We start from the raw sequence: 20,303 nt of genomic DNA on the forward strand, positions 1-20,303 counted from the left end.
AGGCAGCTAGATCAAACACATTAGCTGAGGAAGAGTGGATTCATTCAAATAGATGCTGGGAAGGTAGACATCGCTGGGTCAGGCCCGAGCGACTTGGGGATGATGCATCCCGAGGGGCACCCCCAACAAAGCAAGCTAATGACTGAAAAATAAAAATGGATACGTGCCGCAGGGACGGACCCACGCGGCCTAGGAATGATGCAGCCCTGGGAGGGCACTCCCAGCTGGAAATGAAACTTGAAAGATGTCACCTGAAGATGTCGAGGATGAAGGGGTGTTGGTGCAGCAGAATCGGTGGGCCGCGGAAGCCGATTCTCACGAGCCCCCAGGCCCAGGGGCCTCGGGAGGCTCCAGAGGCACTGGTGGCTCCTCGCGAATCATCTCCATCTCCGCCAAGGCTGCGGAACGCCTTTCTTCTTGAGCCTCCATGATGCCCCTCATGAGGCGCTGGTACGTAGCAGCCGCGCTCGGCAAACCGTAAGGCCTTGAGAGCGTAGCTGTGAGGCGGACCTCCGCAGCACCCCACCTGCGAGGGCCAGAGGTGCTCCAGCGAGGCGACTCGGTTGAGCCCTGGTACGTCGATGCAGACGCGCAGCCCACCATCCTCACCTTGATGGGGAGCCACAGCCGGTAGACGGTGGCAGCCTCTCATGACTCTTGATTCCTGTAGTTCTTGAATGGCCTCGTTGAAGAACTCCTGCTGGTTTGACCTTCCTTGCCTTGCTCCTTCTTGAGGGAAGCGTGCTTAGAAACACGCCTCCACGTGGTACCCTAGCGCCTCCCTCGTGACCCTGGCCAGGTCGGTGGCCCTCCAGGGGAGAGCCCCCGAGCCTTGCCTGAGGAGGGCGCCGGGCGCGCTTTGCTATGGGATGGAAGGAGGGTCCCCTTGGGCAGATGCGAGCCCTGAGGGGCCCGCCTCCTGAGGGGCCGGTCTAGACGATTTCTTCTTCTTCTTGGGGGTGGTCTCGGGAAGCCTCCTGCTTCCGTGATCCGGGTCTTCCAGTGACGCGGCCTGAAAGGCTCGCTCCAGGGAACACACTGCATCCTTCTCTTCACAGGGCACCGTGATGACTCCGCCACTCCCTGGCATCTTGAGGACGTTGTAGCCATGGTGAGTTACGGCCATGAACTTGGCCAGCGCTGGGTACCCGAGGATGGCGTTGTACGGCAGGCGGATGTGGGCGACGTCGAAGTCGATGAGCTCGGTGCGGTAGTTGTTGCGTGCCCCGAAGGTGACAGGGAGGCGGACCTGCCCAATCGGGACCGTGGAACCATCGGTGACTCCGGAGAAAGGCTTGGTTGGCTGAAGCTGGTCATAGGGCACTTGGAGATTGTTGAATGTTTCCACGGACAGGACATTGAGCCCTGCCCCACCATCGATGAGGGTCCTGGTGACCAGTACGTTGCTGATGACTGGGGAGCAAAGCATCGGGAGGACTCCGGCTGTGGCCGCACACTTGAGCTGATCCGCTGAGCTGAACGTGATGGCGCACGCCGACCACCTGAGAGGGTGCGTTGCTTCGACCTTGGGGAGGACTGCATTCACTTCGCGGGCAAACTGCTTGAAGACGCGTTGGGAGGCTGGGGCTTGAGCTCCTCCTAGTATGCAGGCAATCGCGCGTGGCTCCTGGAAGCCCCTAGCCCCCTCATCTTGATGGCGGTCCTCGTTCCTCCTTGGCTGTGGCGGTAGTGGAGGGAAGCCTGCGTTGCCTTGTGCGCGATCCTCACGAGGCTGATCCCTCCAGTCCCCCTCGCGAGGCATGTCTCGCCAGCGATCCTCGCAAGGTTGATCGTGCCACCCTTGGCGTGGGCCGCGGTCTTCCCAGCGTCCTGCGTTTCTTCCTCCTCCTCGGCCGTAGCCCCGGTCAGCACGGTCGGGACGACGGCCGATCCTTCCTTCTCGCACGGTGCGGAGTTCTTGGCATTCGTTGGTGTTGTGGGTGTGGAGGTCATGGTACACACAGTACCGGCTGCCCCTGGAGGATTCGGGCAGATCTTTGCCCCGCTTGGTGTCTGGTTCTGCTGTGAGCACGACAGCCCCTTGCGCTTCACGTCCTTGGCCTTGGGCTTCTTCTCTTCTGGGTCTACGGCAGGCAGCTCGAGGAGGGAGAGACGTCCTTCCTCAACCCTGGCGCACTTGGTCGCCAGGTTGAACAGCTCCAGGGAGGTGCATAGGTCTTCATGCATCGCCAGCTCCTCCTTCATCTTAACGTCGCGCACACCGTCGGAGAAGGCTGAGATGATGGCCTCCTCGGACACCTTGGGGATCTTGAGGCGCGCACTGTTGAAGCGCTGGATGTACTTTTGCAGGGTTTCTCCGGGTTGTTGCTTGACGCGGCACATGTCGCTCACGGCGGGCGGCCGGTCGCGAGTACCTTGGAAGTTGGCGATGAAGCGGGTGCGCATCTGGTCCCAGGAAGAGATCGTGCCTGGAGCCAGATTCAGGAGCCAGGTGCGAGCTCCTTCCTTCAGCGCCATGGGGAACCAGTTCGCCATGACCTTCTCGTCCCCGCTGGCAGCTTCGATGCCCAGCTCATAGAGCTGAAGGAACTCTGCAGGGCCGGTCGTGTCGTCGTAGCGAGGAGGCAGGTCTGGCTTGAACTTGCCGGGCCATGCGACGCTACGCAGCTCGGTGGTGTAGGCACAGCAGCCTGCTGTGGCCACGAGGGGTCTTGGCTGGCGGAGAGCTTGGCCTTGCGGGTCCCCTTGCGTTGCAGCTGGGAGCAGCGCGGGGTCTTGGCGTGCTGGAGCTGGAGCAGGGTCGCGACGTGCTAGAGCGGGGAGCGCCCGGGCAGCTTCTTGCGGGCGAGGGACCTCTTGGCAGCTCCGCTCTTGCTGCGCTGGCGCCTGACGGAGCGGGTTCCGCCCAGGGGCCACGCGCCTTGGAGCCATGGCATATTCTTGAAGAGGAGGCGGCTGGTATGCCCTCGGAGCGTTGTTGCCCACGCGGGGCGGGGTGCGGCGCAGCGGAACGGACGGCGCGGGAGAGCCCCCTGCGGCGTGGATGACCTCGGCGACGCGGTCGAGCCACTCTTCGTAGACGTCGTTGATGGGACGGTAGCGCAGGAGCTCGTTTGCCGCGATGAGCGCAGCCCGGGCCTCCAAGGATGGGCGGAGCGCGCGGGATGAAGAACCAGCTGGTGTGAGCGATGGAGTAGCAGTGCGGCCGTCTTGCCGCACGGACGGATGTTGAGACGACGCTTGCTGCTCGTTCCCCGCCAGGCCGGTGGCGGCGTTGATGGCGGGCGACGGGTAACGACGAGGACGCCCACCGACGGGAGCCGTCCGGGCGACGTGGGAAGCGATGGCGGCCTGGCACTCGGCGCGGGCCCGACGAGCGTCGGACATGGACGCGACGGTCAGAGGAGAGCAGAGCGGTGGAAGACAAAATCCGGCGCACCCCTACCTGGCGCGCCAAATGTCGGATTTCGGTTTCCGTCAGACCCTTGAGGTTCGAACTCTGGGGTGCGCGCGGAGATTACGCCCTCTACCTCTCCGTCTCGCAAAGATCTAAACTACTGAAAGAAACAGCACAAGAGACACAGTGTTTATACTAGTTCGGGCTACCATTGTGGTGTAATACCCTACTCTAGTTTGTGGTGGGTGGATTGCCTCTTGGGCTGATGATGATGAACAATACAAGGAAGAACAGCCTCGCGAGGGTCTGCTCTTGGCTGGGGCGATGAAGTGCTAGGAGGAGCTCAACCGCCCTTCTCTCTCTCTCTCTCTCTGATTCTCTGCTTGCCTAGGTTGTAGATGTCCTATTCTCTGGCTGTCCTTCGATCTCTCTCCCCCGGGGGGTGGCTAGTCCTATTTATAGGCAAAGGCCCTGGGCCTCTTCCCAAATATTGAGCGGGAAGGGCGCCAACAATTGGCCATTTTGAAGGGGAACATCTGGTACACTTATCCTGACTAAAGTTGGTCCTCGCCTGCCAAAGGCTCTGTGGTGACGCCGTCCTGGGCTCCACGATGACCTCCTTCCCACCATTGGACTGGTCTTGGTCTCGTTGCACTGAAGTGGGTGCCTTTGCTTGATCCTCTCGCCTGCGCTTGCCCCCTTTGCACCAAAGAGGAAAGGAGGACACTGCGCGGGCTGGCGCCCGCCTGGCGCCCTTGGTCGTCATGGCTTGCGTCATGGGCACCTCGTGAGGTACCCCGCCTTGATCTCTCCGCCTCCTCGTGAGCTGGCCTGATGAGGCCGCTCCTGAGGAAGCTCCGCGTCGTCCGCCCCGCGAGGCTTGGCCCCTCGCGAGGGTCTTGGGTGTTGTGTTGATGAAGATGGGCCGTGCTGGGCCCCCTTTAAGCCACGCCGCAGGCCGCAGGCAGGCAAGTCTGGGGACCCTCGTTCCCAGAACGCCGACATCCGTGAAGCCGGAGGATTGGTGGATTGACTACTCCACTGCGGTTCGCATGGCAAATGGCAACAGGCGTGTTGCCATGAAATATGTCTCCCTCATGCTCCAAGGCACGGCGCGCACCTGGCTCAATAGCCTCAAGCCTTGCAGCATCAACAGCTGGCTAGACTTCATAGAAGCCTTCGTCCGCAACTTCAGCAGCACCTACAAGCGGGCTCCCATGCCCCCTTGATCTTGGATTCACTTTCCTCCCTTCTTCTCCTCCGTCATCCCGCAGGGAAAACTCCTGGAGTTGTGGCTGCAGCGCGCCGGCTGCAGCACCCCCGCGACCGAGGAAGAGGTCGCGGTCATTGCCTCGGGCGAGGTCTTCATGACTCGAGGCTGGGGCGAGATCGCCCGGGGTTGCAGAGCGAGGGGCGCCCTCACGATCCACCTGGAGTATGATGGCGCTTCGATGATGCTCTTCAAGGTCTTCGACGCAAACGGGCACGGCTGGAGTGCTGCCCCGGGAGAGGTGGCCAGGACCTCGCCATGGTGAGGGCTAGGCCCGTCGACCGCTCCCTTGGCGGCTCCATAGGCGACGGAAGCGCCGGAGGATCCAGCGACTCCAGCGAGATCTTCACAACTCCGGAGACGAGCGACGACAGCTACGAGCCTACGAGCCGGCGCCGCTCCTGGAGCAGGGCGGGCTCGTCTGGCTGTCGCCGACTCTGATCTGGATGGGGTTGGCGCCGGCGCTTGATGGCCCACTGTTGATTATGGCGTCTTTTGCAGGGGCGCGTGTAGTTAGCATCCCTTAGGATCCGTTCCCTGCGAGGAATCAAAATGCGCCCCGTGGGGGCTTGTAAGGTGCCTGTGATCCTGTTTGTTAATATACAACCCTTGCTGTAGAGCTGTGTGAGTTGCTGATTCTGTTTTAGCTCAGTCCTCCCTTTCGAACCTTGTGAGGGCTTGGTGCTCTGCGTCGACAGGTCCCAGTCCCAAGGCGGCGTCAGCCGTCGCTGGTATGCCAGGTCGCGATGCCGTGGTCAGGGCCAGGAGGTGAGCGACCCGGGGTCCGGTAAGAGCCCCTGAGTCGCGATGCTCAGGAGGTCCCCTTTGGCGCCCAAGCAGCCGTCGCTCGACGAGAAAGGAGAGCGGCGTCGCTAATACGGAATTGCATTAGGTGCGGGGGTAGCGCCATGGTAGCCGGTGCTTTCGGGTGGTGACTTATCTCGAGAATCGGGGATTATTCCTGGTGTGTCATCGGGTCCACGCGTCGGCGGGAGCGGAATCGCTTGGCGAGGTCCTTGCGCGCCCCCTCCCTCTCGCCTTTGTTCCCCTTTCTGCTCTACATCCTCGGGTCCCGGCCCTCGAGCTAGTCTCAGCCGTCGCTGGTATGCCAGGTCGCGATGCCGTGGTCAAGGCCAGAGGGTGAGGGCTGGAGAGCCAGTAGGAGCCCTGAGTCGCGATGCTCAGGCACCCCCCCTTTAACGTGCAAGCGGTCCGCACGAACGAGAGTGAAGGAGACGCCACAAGGGCCTCGCCTGGCGCAGCTCTCTTGGGAGATCCTGTAAACTCATCATAGAAGGAACAAGAGGTTGCCAGGACAATTATCAGTCAGCCATTAGTTGCTTCCGAGGGGAGGTGAGGCACTGAAGGCTTGACGAGGTGGTGCCATGCGGGGGTGCCGCGGCCAGAGCTCAGCCGTTCAGGTTTGTCGGCGTTGCAGGGACAGACCAATGCGCAAGCGTCGTGCCGTTGTGGGAGCAATTCCGTCAGTTGGCGTCAGTTGAACAGGCAGCTAGATCAAACACATTAGCTGAGGAAGAGTGGATTCATTCAAATAGATGCTGGGAAGGTAGACATCGCTGGGTCAGGCCCGAGCGACTTGGGGATGATGCATCCCGAGGGGCACCCCCAACAAAGCAAGCTAATGACTGAAAAATAAAAATGGATACGTGCCGCAGGGACGGACCCACGCGGCCTAGGAATGATGCAGCCCTGGGAGGGCACTCCCAGCTGGAAATGAAACTTGAAAGATGTCACCTGAAGATGTCGAGGATGAAGGGGTGTTGGTGCAGCAGAATCGGTGGGCCGCGGAAGCCGATTCTCACGAGCCCCCAGGCCCAGGGGCCTCGGGAGGCTCCAGAGGCACTGGTGGCTCCTCGCGAATCATCTCCATCTCCGCCAAGGCTGCGGAACGCCTTTCTTCTTGAGCCTCCATGATGCCCCTCATGAGGCGCTGGTACGTAGCAGCCGCGCTCGGCAAACCGTAAGGCCTTGAGAGCGTAGCTGTGAGGCGGACCTCCGCAGCACCCCACCTGCGAGGGCCAGAGGTGCTCCAGCGAGGCGACTCGGTTGAGCCCTGGTACGTCGATGCAGACGCGCAGCCCACCATCCTCACCTTGATGGGGAGCCACAGCCGGTAGACGGTGGCAGCCTCTCATGACTCTTGATTCCTGTAGTTCTTGAATGGCCTCGTTGAAGAACTCCTGCTGGTTTGACCTTCCTTGCCTTGCTCCTTCTTGAGGGAAGCGTGCTTAGAAACACGCCTCCACGTGGTACCCTAGCGCCTCCCTCGTGACCCTGGCCAGGTCGGTGGCCCTCCAGGGGAGAGCCCCCGAGCCTTGCCTGAGGAGGGCGCCGGGCGCGCTTTGCTATGGGATGGAAGGAGGGTCCCCTTGGGCAGATGCGAGCCCTGAGGGGCCCGCCTCCTGAGGGGCCGGTCTAGACGATTTCTTCTTCTTCTTGGGGGTGGTCTCGGGAAGCCTCCTGCTTCCGTGATCCGGGTCTTCCAGTGACGCGGCCTGAAAGGCTCGCTCCAGGGAACACACTGCATCCTTCTCTTCACAGGGCACCGTGATGACTCCGCCACTCCCTGGCATCTTGAGGACGTTGTAGCCATGGTGAGTTACGGCCATGAACTTGGCCAGCGCTGGGTACCCGAGGATGGCGTTGTACGGTAGGCGGATGTGGGCGACGTCGAAGTCGATGAGCTCGGTGCGGTAGTTGTTGCGTGCCCCGAAGGTGACAGGGAGGCGGACCTGCCCAATCGGGACCGTGGAACCATCGGTGACTCCGGAGAAAGGCTTGGTTGGCTGAAGCTGGTCATAGGGCACTTGGAGATTGTTGAATGTTTCCACGGACAGGACATTGAGCCCTGCCCCACCATCGATGAGGGTCCTGGTGACCAGTACGTTGCTGATGACTGGGGAGCAAAGCATCGGGAGGACTCCGGCTGTGGCCGCACACTTGAGCTGATCCGCTGAGCTGAACGTGATGGCGCACGCCGACCACCTGAGAGGGTGCGTTGCTTCGACCTTGGGGAGGACTGCATTCACTTCGTGGGCAAACTGCTTGAAGACGCGTTGGGAGGCTGGGGCTTGAGCTCCTCCTAGTATGCAGGCAATCGCGCGTGGCTCCTGGAAGCCCCTAGCCCCTCATCTTGATGGCGGTCCTCGTTCCTCCTTGGCTGTGGCGGCAGTGGAGGGAAGCCTGCGTTGCCTTGTGCGCGATCCTCACGAGGCTGATCCCTCCAGTCCCCCTCGCGAGGCATGTCTCGCCAGCGATCCTCGCAAGGTTGATCGTGCCACCCTTGGCATGGGCCGCGATCTTCCCAGCGTCCTGCGTTTCTTCCTCCTCCTCGGCCGTAGCCCCGGTCAGCACGGTCGGGACGACGGCCGATCCTTCCTTCTCGCACGGTGCGGAGTTCTTGGCATTCGTTGGTGTTGTGGGTGTGGAGGTCATGGTACACACAGTACCGGCTGCCCCTGGAGGATTCGGGCAGATCTTTGCCCCGCTTGGTGTCTGGTTCTGCTGTGAGCACGACAGCCCCTTGCGCTTCACGTCCTTGGCCTTGGGCTTCTTCTCTTCTGGGTCTACGGCAGGCAGCTCGAGGAGGGAGAGACGTCCTTCCTCAACCCTGGCGCACTTGGTCGCCAGGTTGAACAGCTCCAGGGAGGTGCATAGGTCTTCATGCATCGCCAGCTCCTCCTTCATCTTAACGTCGCGCACACCGTCGGAGAAGGCTGAGATGATGGCCTCCTCGGACACCTTGGGGATCTTGAGGCGCGCATTGTTGAAGCGCTGGATGTACTTTTGCAGGGTTTCTCCGGGTTGTTGCTTGACGCGGCGCATGTCGCTCACGGCGGGCGGCCGGTCGCGAGTACCTTGGAAGTTGGCGATGAAGCGGGTGCGCATCTGGTCCCAGGAAGAGATCGTGCCTGGAGCCAGATTCAGGAGCCAGGTGCGAGCTCCTTCCTTCAGCGCCATGGGGAACCAGTTCGCCATGACCTTCTCGTCCCCGCTGGCAGCTTCGATGCCCAGCTCATAGAGCTGAAGGAACTCTGCAGGGCCGGTCGTGTCGTCATAGCGAGGAGGCAGGTCTGGCTTGAACTTGCCGGGCCATGCGACGCTACGCAGCTCAGTGGTGTAGGCACAGCAACCTGCTGTGGCCACGGGGGGTCTTGGCTGGCGGAGAGCTTGGCCTTGCGGGTCCCCTTGCGTTGCAGCTGGGAGCAGCGCGGGGTCTTGGCGTGCTGGAGCTGGAGCAGGGTCGCGACGTGCTAGAGCGGGGAGCGCCCGGGCAGCTTCTTGCGGGCGAGGGACCTCTTGGCAGCTCCGCTCTTGCTGCGCTGGCGCCTGACGGAGCGGGTTCCGCCCAGGGGCCACGCGCCTTGGAGCCATGGCATATTCTTGAAGAGGAGGCGGCTGGTATGCCCTCGGAGCGTTGTTGCCCACGCGGGGCGGGGTGCGGCGCAGCGGAACGGACGGCGCGGGAGAGCCCCCTGCGGCGTGGATGACCTCGGCGACGCGGTCGAGCCACTCTTCGTAGACGTCGTTGATGGGACGGTAGCGCAGGAGCTCGTTTGCCGCGATGAGCGCAGCCCGGGCCTCCAAGGATGGGCGGAGCGCGCGGGATGAAGAACCAGCTGGTGTGAGCGATGGAGTAGCAGTGCGGCCGTCTTGCCGCACGGACGGATGTTGAGACGACGCTTGCTGCTCGTTCCCCGCCAGGTCGGTGGCGGCGTTGATGGCGGGCGACGGGTAACGACGAGGACGCCCACCGACGGGAGCCGTCCGGGCGACGTGGGAAGCGATGGCGGCCTGGCACTCGGCGCGGGCCCGACGAGCGTCGGACATGGACGCGACGGTCGGAGGAGAGCAGAGCGGTGGAAGACAAAATCCGACGCACCCCTACCTGGCGCGCCAAATGTCGGATTTCGGTTTCCGTCAGACCCTTGAGGTTCGAACTCTGGGGTGCGCGCGGAGATTACGCCCTCTACCTCTCCGTCTCGCAAAGATCTAAACTACTGAAAGAAACAGCACAAGAGACACAGTGTTTATACTAGTTCGGGCTACCATTGTGGTGTAATACCCTACTCTAGTTTGTGGTGGGTGGATTGCCTCTTGGGCTGATGATGATGAACAATACAAGGAAGAATAGCCTCGCGAGGGTCTGCTCTTGGCTGGGGCGATGAAGTGCTAGGAGGAGCTCAACCGCCCTTCTCTCTCTCTCTCTCTGATTCTCTGCTTGCCCAGGTTGTAGATGTCCTATTCTCTGGCTGTCCTTCGATCTCTCTCCCCCGGGGGGTGGCTAGTCCTATTTATAGGCAAAGGCCCTGGGCCTTTTCCCAAATATTGAGCGGGAAGGGCGCCAACAATTGGCCATTTTGAAGGGGAACATCTGGTACACTTATCCTGACTAAAGTTGGTCCTCGCCTGCCAAAGGCTCTGTGGTGACGCCGTCCTGGGCTCCACGATGACCTCCTTCCCACCATTGGACTGGTCTTGGTCTCGTTGCACTGAAGTGGGTGCCTTTGCTTGATCCTCTCGCCTGCGCTTGCCCCCTTTGCACCAAAGAGGAAAGAAGGACACTGCGCGGGCTGGCGCCCGCCTGGCGCCCTTGGTCGTCATGGCTTGCGTCATGGGCACCTCGTGAGGTACCCCGCCTTGATCTCTCCGCCTCCTCGTGAGCTGGCCTGATGAGGCCGCTCCTGAGGAAGCTCCGCGTCGTCTGCCCCGCGAGGCTTGGCCCCTCGCGAGGGTCTTGGGTGTTGTGTTGATGAAGATGGGCCGTGCTGGGCCCCCTTTAAGCCACGCCGCAGGCCGCAGGCAGGCAAGTCTGGGGACCCTCGTTCCCAGAACACCGACATCCGTGAAGCCGGAGGATTGGTGGATTGACTACTCCACTGCGGTTCGCATGGCAAATGGCAACAGGCGTGTTGCCGTGAAATATGTCTCCCTCATGCTCCAAGGCACGGCGCGCACCTGGCTCAATAGCCTCAAGCCTTGCAGCATCAACAGCTGGCTAGACTTCATAGAAGCCTTCGTCCGCAACTTCACCAGCACCTACAAGCGGGCTCCCAAGCCCCGACAGCTCTCCTTGTGTGTCCAAGGGCCCAATGAGTCAACCCGCGACTACCTCACGCGTTGGGCCGAGCTCCGCAACTCCTGCGAAGGGGTGCACGAGGTTCAAGCCATAGAGCATTTCACTGCCGGGTGCCGAGAAGGCACCCTCCTCAAGCATCGACTCCTCTGCGACGAGCCGACTACCCTCGACGAGCTACTAGTCATAGCAGATAAATACGCCACGGCCGACTCCTCCATGAAGACCGAGCTCCGAGTAGACGCCTCCGGGAAGGTGCTCGCCCCGGGTCCCAAGACGCCGGCTGGGGACTCCAGTCAACGCCCGTACCACAACGACCACAAGCGCAAGGGTCCCACGCCGCCTTCCACCAATCGGCAGGTAGCCACAGTCGAAGACGAACCAGCCGAAGGGTGGCCCGCGCCCAAGAAGCCGAAGGGCGGCAGGCCGGCTTGGCAACCGGCTTTCTCCTACGAGCAAGCACTTGATGCCCCCTGCAAGTTCCACAGCGGCGCGAAGCCCTCCAACCACACGACCTGGAAATGTCACTGGCTCAAGCAAATCTCCCAGGGCGAGGGGATAGTGCCGCCTCCGCCTGCTGGTCAGCCGCCCCCGGCCCCTCAGCAGTCGGCCGCTCGACCAGCGGTCGAAGCCATTCAAGACGAGTTCCCCAATGAACATGCCGCCTACGCCGTCTTTACAAGCCAGCCGGAAGACCGACGTAGCCGGTGCCGACAACACCAAGAAGTCAACGCGGTTGCCTCCAACAACCCAGAGTTCATGCACTGGTCAGAAAGGCCGATTAGCTGGAGCCGGGCCGATCACCAAGAGGTGATGCCGTCCCCCGGCTCTTATGCATTGGTCTTAGACGCCACCCTCGCAACAGAAAGGCGAGCTGCCCGATTCTCCCGCGTGCTGATAAATGGCGGGAGCAGCATCAACATACTGTACCATGACACCATGGAGAAGCTAAGCATCAAGACAAAGCAGCTCATGCCCAGTCGGACCGTGTTCCATGGCATCGTACCCGGCCTGTCTTGTTCCCCAATCGGCAAGATCAAAATAGATGTCCTCTTTGGGGACAAGGATCATTTCCGCCGAGAAGCAGTGTGGTTTGAAGTAGTGGATCTGGAGATCCCTTACCATGCGTTGCTTGGCCGACCTGCCCTGGCCAAGTTCATGGCTGTACCCTGCTATGCCTACCTCAAGATGAAGATACCAAGTTCCAAGGGCATCATCACCATAACCGGAGATTACAAGAAATCCGACGAGTGTGCAGCAGCTAGCAGCCGGCTGGCCGAGTCCCTCGTTATTGCTGAAGAGAAGAAGATGTTGGATCGAGTTGTGGCCATGGCCGGCAAGCAGCCGGCCCTGTCCCCCGACCCCAAGGAGTGTGATGCCCAAGGTTCTTTCCAGCCAGCCAAAGAAACGAAGAAGGTACTTCTGGACACGGAGCACCCAGAAAGGTTCGGCTCCATTGGGGCGAACCTGGACAGCAAATAGGAAAGCGAGCTTGTCGATTTCCTCTGTGAGAATCGGGACATCTTCGAATGGTCTCCCAAGGACATGCCGGGTGTTCCGAAGGAATTCGCTGAGCTCAGCTAGTCCAGAGGCCAGTATACTATTTGAGCGAAGTACTGTCAACCTCAAAACAGAACTACCCTCACTACCAGAAGATATGCTATGGTGTATACTTCGCCGCCAAGAAGCTCAAGCCCTACTTTCAAGAGCACCCCATCACGGTCATGTGTACTGCCCCGCTCGCCGAGATCATAGGCAGCCGGGATGCATCCGGTCGGGTGGCAAAATGGGCCATTGAGATGGCCCCATACACGATCTTCTACCAGCCTCGCACCGCCATCAAGTGTCAAGCTCTGGCTGACTTCCTCGTCGATTGGGCCGAAACCCAGTACCTACCGCCAGCCCCCGACTCCACTCATTGGCCGATGCACTTCGATGGGTCCAAGATGCCCACCGGCCTGGGAGCCGGCATCGTCCTCACCTCTCCCAAGGGCGACAGGCTCAAGTACACCTTGCAAATTCATTTTGCCGCCTCCAACAACGTAGCCGAGTACGAGGCGCTCATACACGGGCTTCAGCTAGCCAAAGAACTCGGCATCTGCCGGATCCTGTGCTATGGCGACTCAGACTTGGTGGTCCAACAGTCATCTGGCGATTGGGATGTCAAGGACGCAAACATGGCAAGCTACCACTTCCTCGTGCAGCAAATTAGTGGACATTTTGAAGGATGTGAGTTCCTCCACGTGCCACGGGCCGACAATGAGCAAGCTGATGCCCTGGCATGGATAGGCTCTACCCGGCAAGCTATACCAGCCGGCGTCTCCATGCACCGCCTCCTCAAGCCATCCATCAAGCCATCTCCAGAATCTGACTCCATCTTCATGCCGCCTGACCCCGACGCAGTCGGATCCGACTTGGGGAACCAGGCAGGCGGCTCGGGGACTTCGATAGGCGGCCCGGGGACTGCCATAGTCGTACCCTGCCTGGGAACTTCGGAACTTGGCCTGGGGACTACTGCAGTCGGCCCGGGGACTGCATCGACACAGCAGGCGGTGGCCGACTCCAATTCTTCACCACCCAGCCCACCCGCCCTGGTCACAGCAGCAGTTTTGACAATAGAAGAAGTCACAGCTCCATCATGGGCCCAGCCCATCCTCAATTTCTTGGTAAACAGAGAGTTGCCAAATGACGAGATCTCGGCAAGACAAGTTCAACGCCGAGCTGGAGCCTACACAATAGTAAACAAAGAGCTCGTTAGGCGCAGCGTCACTGGAGTCTTCCAGCGCTGTGTCGAGCCAGAGAAGGGCATAGCAATCCTCAAGGATATTCACCAAGGTGAATGCGGCCACCACGCGGCCTCAAGATCACTCGTCGCCAAAGCTTTCCACCACGGATTCTTCTGGCCGACTGCTTTGGACGACGCCAAAGAGCTAGTCAAACACTGCAAAGGGTGCCAAGTTTTCAGTTCCAAGCAACACCTGCCAGCTTCTGCACTCAAGACCATCCCCCTCACTTGGCCTTTCGCCGTCTGGGGGTTGGACATGGTGGGCCCATTCAAAACAGCACGCGGCGGCATGACACATCTGCTCATCGCTGTGGAAAAATTTACCAAATGGATTGAAGCAAAGCCGATCAAGAAGCTGAATGGGCCGACTGCCATGATGTTCATCGCAGATATCACAACCCGATACGGCGTACCGCACAGCATCATCACCGACAATGGCACAAATTTTGCCAAGGGAGCACTGGCATGTTTCTGCGCAACACAAGGCATCCGGCTGGACCTAGTGCCCGTTGCCCATCCGCAGTCAAACGGCTAGGTCGAGCGAGCAAACGGCCTCATCCTCTCCGGCATCAAGCCCCGACTGGTCGTGCCACTGGAGCGTTCGGCCGGCTGTTGGCTCGATGAATTACCGGCCGTCCTCTGGAGTTTGCACACCACCCCGAACAAGTCAACCGGCTTCACCCCCTTCTTCCTTGTGTACGGTGCCGAGGCTGTCATCCCAACTGACATCGAGGCAACTGACATCGAGTTCGACTCACCTCGGGTTACCATGTACACGGAGGCGGAGGCCAAGGAAGCGCGAGAAGGTGGCGTCGACCTACTGGAAGAAGGCCGGCTGTTAGCCCTCAGCCGGTCAGCCATCTACCAGCAGGGTCTTCGCCGCTACCACAACCGGAAGGTCAAGCCAAAATCTTTCCAAGAGGGCGATCTTGTGCTCCGGCTGATCCAACGAACAGCCGGCTAGCACAAGCTCTTGGCCCCTTGGGAGGGCCCATTCATCATCAGCAGAGCGTTGGGCAACGACTCCTACTACCTAATCAACGCGCAAAAGCCGAAGGCACGAAAGAGAGATGATTCCGGCAAGGAGTCGGAACGACCATGGAACGCCAATCTCCTCCAAAGATTTTACAGTTAAAAAGCAGTATGTACCACGATATCTTTTGTACTAAGTACGAGACAAAGGGTGCCCCGAGGAGCACTCAGGGACTACCCTCTTTTATCTATGAATGATGAGTATCATGCCTATGATTATGTTACTACATTTGTCTTTTTCATCCGGCACTGGGTTCGACCAGTCAGCCCGGGGACTCGCCGCCTTAAGTTATATCTAAGTTCTGCCTGGGGTCAGACAAGTAGTGTGCCGGCACCCAAGCCCCCTCTTGCCGAAAGTCGCAGCTCGAAGAATCGACTGTCCGACTGGCAAGAGCCAAAGGCAGGAAAGGGCACCCACACGAAAAACGGCTAAGGACCAACGAACTTATATAACACAAGCCGGCCTCTCGTCCCGCCAGCCGGCTACCAGAGAAGCCGGTTGGCCGGCTTCCCGTTCACCTTGCTACAATCTAAGAAAGCTCCAGTATTTGCCTTCCCAAAAGAAAACGGTCAAATCCTTCTCTAGCCACAGACTGCAGAGCAGCTGTCCGGCTAGGAAGGCAGAGACCACAGGAAGGCGGCAAAGGAAAAAGCCCAAAAGATGAAAAGCAAACATGAACGAAAGACAAACACATGCATGATTATATTTACACAAAAAGACCTTCGAAAGGCTAGCATTCAACATAGTTTGAATACACCCCCAGTGGGTGGAACTGCGCAAATTTAATAAAAAGTTATTCAAAGGGTAATGAGCAGGAAAAGCAAGGACAGCGGATTAGGCCAAGGGAACGACAGGCGAGTCGGGCAGGTCGGTGGAGACGGCAGTGCTAGCTGGAGGAGTGGCCGGCTGGCGAAACTCGGCATGATTACCACCTCCCGCAGACGGCGTGCCTGCGCGCGCCTCATTGCTGGAGGCACGATCAGGCTGAGGCTAGCTGGTCGCTTCACCGTCTGGCACGACGTCTTCACCACCTTCTCCTTCTTCCTCTTCGCCTCGTCGCTGGAAGCAATCTCCTCCGCCGAGTCCTCACCCTCTGCCGGGTTTAGCCCGAACCACTCCTCCGGCTGAGCAACACCATCATCGTTCACCTCAGGGGCAAAGGCACTTGTGTCGGTGCACTCGGTGATCGTCGAGGCGCGCTAGGCGATAGCCGGCCGCACCGCCTCCAGCTCCTCGTCGGCCTCCAGCCACGAGGTGCGCAGCTGGTCCAAGCTCAGCCCAGGATACCAAGCTCGGACGAACTCCAGCGCCTGCCCAGCGCCGAGCCGGGCCGCCGATGCCTTCCGAGCCTCGAAGCGGCCAACCTCAACCTCCAGCCAGTCGGTAGTCCCACTTGGGGTGCGGGGAATTGCCTCGCCGGGCTAGAGGGCGGCCAGCACTGGCGCCCCGGCGCGCTGAAGATGGCAGAGCATGCGGTGAGCCGGCTGCAAGCGGGCTTGAATCGCCAAGAGCTGCTCCAAAAGAGATCGCCCGTCCGCCTCATGGCGATGAAGGCTCCGCATGGGGCGGGCACGCCCGCGATGACAGTGCCGAGCTTGCACTGGAAGAATTCTCCCCAAACCTCGAGAGTGGGGAGAACACCAAGAAAGCCCTCGCACAGGGTGACGAAGGCCGACAACAGCATCACCGCGTTTGGAGTGAGGTGATGTGGCTGGAGGCGGTAAAATTCGAGGAAAGAACGGAGGAACCCGCTCGCTGGAAGGCCGAAGCCGCGCAGGCAGTGCGAGCGGAAGATTACCTGCTCGTCCTCCTCCGGTGCCGGCGAGATCTCCCTCGCCGGCGCGTGATGGACCCGCATGTAGTTCGCGCCTGGCAGACGCCGCGTCCGGCGGAGGAAGTCGACATGGTCTTCATGGACGTTGGAGCCGTCCCAAGAGCTCGACAACGCCATGGGAACGGCGCGGCGGTGAACAAGGTGTGGCAGCGGAGATGCGCGCAACCCTGCTGCGGCGGAGCAACGACGAGCCAAGAAGATTGGCGGAAGAGCCGAGCGGCGGCAGGAGGCTGCGGCGACGGAGAGGAAGAACGAAAGGTAGGGGCGGAGCGAGGGCGAGCGCGCGAGCGTCTGCCGCTCCTCCTCCTCCCCCTTACTTATAGCCTCGCGCGGCGAAGCCGAGGAGGCAAGGCGTGGGGGAGCATGGGATGAACTGCGCCCACTCCCCCCACGTCCCGCGATTATTACGCCTTAACGGCAAGCGGTAACCGTTGCTGGAAGACGTGCGGTCCGTCCGGGCCGCAAAGGATCCGCGCGTGGGCCGAGGCCCGGCGCTCGTGGGCCCCGGACTACGGCGACATCCCGTCGCGCGCGTGGGCTAGCAGGCCCTTCCAGCCATCGGGTGCCATGTGGCGCGTAGGCGGCGAGCGGTCAGCTCACAACCTGACCCGCGCGAACGCCTGGTTCCTGCCTTCAAACTTTGAAACCACCGAAAGACGGCGCACCGAATCAAAGCCGGCTCCTAGCCGCCGGCTCCTCAAGATAGGAAGCTGATTCAGCTTCTCGTCTTTCTTCGGCCTCGGAGCCCTACCAGCTTCGGGGACTACTGTCGGAGTAAATGACCATGGGTAGCCCAGCCGGCTCCCCTTGGCACTTCAGAAAAATTACAAGCCATTCCAGCCTTCAAGATCCAAGGCGTGGGGCCGCCTTCCTCCAGCCGGCTACCTCTCAGAGCGGCTGCACGAAGGCGGCCCTGCCTCGAGACCTCCCAAAGGAAACCACAAGAGGGCCGGCTCCAAGAAGCCGGCCACGAGAGGGCCGACTCCCAGAAGCCGGCCCCCAACCAACGGCCAAGACCGTGCCTTCAAAGTCTGCACCCACGTAACAGCAAAAAGACGGGGCGTGGCTAAAGTGAAGCCTTCCACCCCCGAATCCCGGGACGAGCATGGCCACAGTGCGCCGTACAGGGCGGCCATCCCCAATCCGGCACAGCACTGTTGCCATGCTGACCGTGACGTCACCCACAGCGAGCTGTCAGTACGACCCAAGGGCTGCAGGCCCCATCAGTCAGGAGGACGCCCGAAGGCGGCCAGACCTCCCGTAGTCGGCCTGGAGGTATCCGACTCCCAGTAGCCGGCTAGTCCCTCGCCTCGAGGGATGCGCCTCATTAAGAAGACAAGACATGGTAAGGCTACAGTGATATGCCGCCCAACGGCGGCACCGTAGCCATGCTTACCACAACGAAGCCCACGTCACCAGAGGTGGCGCAACAGTAGCCAGCCCCCAACAAGACCCCCGAGCGTTGGGACCAGCCTATCGGCTAGAAAGCCGGCAACCGGCGGGCCCGCCAGTCGGCGGGCCCCATCGGCCGGCGGAGAAGCCGGCAAGCGTAGACACAGACAGCTAGGGCCCATGCCCAGCTGGATTACCATTGTACCCCTGGGGGGTAGGCCTATATAAACCCCCAAGGGAGCCCATGCACAGAGAGATCTTTTTTAGGAGTTTTAGACAACACATCGAGGGGAGAAGAAACCTAGCCTTTCCCTTCTTCTTCTTCCTTCGAACAGCTCAAGGAGCCTCTTGTAGCTACTTGCCAAACTAGTGATCATGCGGAGACCCCGCAGAGCAGCAGTAGGGGTGTTATCTCCACGGAGAGCCCCGAAGCTGGGTAAGATTCCCCGGCATGCATGTCTTCGCCTCATCACGTTTCTAGGCACCAGCGACGTTTTATTGGCTCCCACAATGATAAACCATCCGTTGGCATATGTCGCCCCAACCACCCGACATTAATTATGCTTAATGCTTGCTTATGAGATTATTTGTTTCTTGGTTGGTCGCTTCTCAATCTTTTGGCTAGCCTTCATTTTGCACTAAGTATGACCTCTACTTGTGCATCCAAAAATCCTTTAAACCAGTTTTGCCACTTGAGTCCACTATATCTACCTATATGCGGTATTCTTTTGCCGTTCTAAGAAAATTTGCGCGTGCCATCTCTAATTTTCAAAATAAACTTCTCTTTTGTGTGTTTGTTTCTCTTGCGGAACGGTAACGGGTGGCTAATATTTTCCATGCTTGATGTGTTATTATCAAGATGAGTGTTTATTCACTTGTCATTGCACAAGAGTAAGGCAAAGGTATTAGGGATGCCCAGTCCCGAAATGCAAAAAAATATTGAATTTACTTTATGTTGTCAAATAATAAATTTCTTGGAAAGTGTTGGTATGGAAGGCAACCGTGGATTCGGCTTGCCATGGAAAGTGAAAGTATGGTGGAAAAAGGAATAAACTTTATTTTCTGTTTGGCAACCGCCTATGGCATATCTAGCATGGAAAGTGTTCGGGACACTAAGTCGTTTTCGTTGGTGGGATGGATACACCTCCCAAAATGTTTTTATCTCTAATTTTTTCACTTTGAGCTCTGGCACCTCTACAAATCCCTACTTCCCTCTACGAAGGGCCTTTCTTTTACTTTATGCAATTTTTATTTTGAAATTTGAGTCTCCATCTTCTCTTATAAAAGCACCAACTAGGAGGCAATATGATCGTACTTAAGTATTGGGTGTAGCTAATATTCGAGTGTGTTTCATGAATGGATCAATGTTTGAGCATGATGAGCTAGGGATAATTTACTTTAGTGTTGATATTTTGAAAGATATGGCTGCTTGTTGATATGCTTGAGTATCTAAATTATTATGTCAAAACTAAACTATTGCTTTGCATCACATAAAAGTCCAAATGTCCATGCTATAAAGAAAAGAATATGATATGACATGATAAACAACACTCCATATAAAAAATTCTGTTTTTATCACTTACCTACTCGAGGACGAGCAGGAGTTAAGCTTGGGGATGCTTATACGTCTCCAACGTATCTATAATTTTTTATTGTTCCATGCTGTTTTATTATCAATCTTGGATGTTTTATAATAATTTTATAGTCATTTTATATCATTTTTTGGTACTAGCCTATTGACATAGTGCCATGTGCCAGTTGCTATTTTTTCCATGTTTTTTACATCGCAGAAAATCCTTATCAAACGGAGTCCAAATGCCACGAAACTTTATGGAGATTTTCTATGGACCAAAAGGAAGATATTGGGCCCTGGTTGCACCTAGGGGGAGTCCTGAGGAGAGGACAACCCACCAGGGCGCGCCCTGGTGGGTTGTGCCCACCTCAGGTGCCCCCCGGACCACCTCTTTGCTCTATAAATACCCCAAAAATACCAGAACCCTAGAAGAGTCGACGAAATATTCATCCATCCGTCGCAGAGTCTAGAACCACCAGATCCAATCTAGACACCATCTCGGATGGGGTTCACCACCTCCATTGGTGCCTCTCCGATGATGCGTGAGTAGTTCTTTATAGACCTTCGGGTCCGTAGTTAGTAGCTAGATGGATTTCTCACTCTCGTTGAATTCTCAATACAATGGTCTCTTGGAGATCCATATGATGTAACTCTTTTTGCGGTGTGTTTGTTGGGATCTGATGAACTTTGAGTTTATGATCAGTCATATCTTTTTATATCCATCGAAGTTATTTGAGTTTCTTTGATCTCTTATAGCTCGTATTTCTTCTCTGATATTTGGGTTTTGTTTGGCCAACTTGATCTTTTTATCTTGCAATGGGAAGAGGTGCCTAGTAGTGGGTTTGATCTTATAGTGCTTGATCCCAGCGACAGAAAGGGAACCGAAACGTATGTATTGTTGCTATTAAGGATAAAAAGATGGGATCTATATCTAACGCAATAGATAAACGGATCTTGTCTA

General features: G+C 58.4%; 1 protein-coding gene across 1 annotated transcript; it reads left to right on the forward strand.

The window, feature by feature from the left end:
- Positions 1–12,524: 12,524 nt before the first annotated feature.
- Positions 12,525–17,091, forward strand: LOC125518948 (uncharacterized). The gene is made up of 3 exons (XM_048683831.2): positions 12,525–12,767; positions 12,870–13,769; positions 16,819–17,091. The coding sequence occupies exons 1-3, from the start codon at positions 12,525–12,527 to the stop codon at positions 17,089–17,091; spliced, it is 1,416 nt and encodes a 471-aa protein (XP_048539788.2).
- Positions 17,092–20,303: the final 3,212 nt, after the last annotated feature.

Source organism: Triticum urartu, chromosome 7A, assembly GCF_056163025.1.
Source record: "Triticum urartu cultivar PI428250 chromosome 7A, HENAU_Tu73, whole genome shotgun sequence".
Taxonomy (NCBI): domain Eukaryota; kingdom Viridiplantae; phylum Streptophyta; class Magnoliopsida; order Poales; family Poaceae; genus Triticum; species Triticum urartu.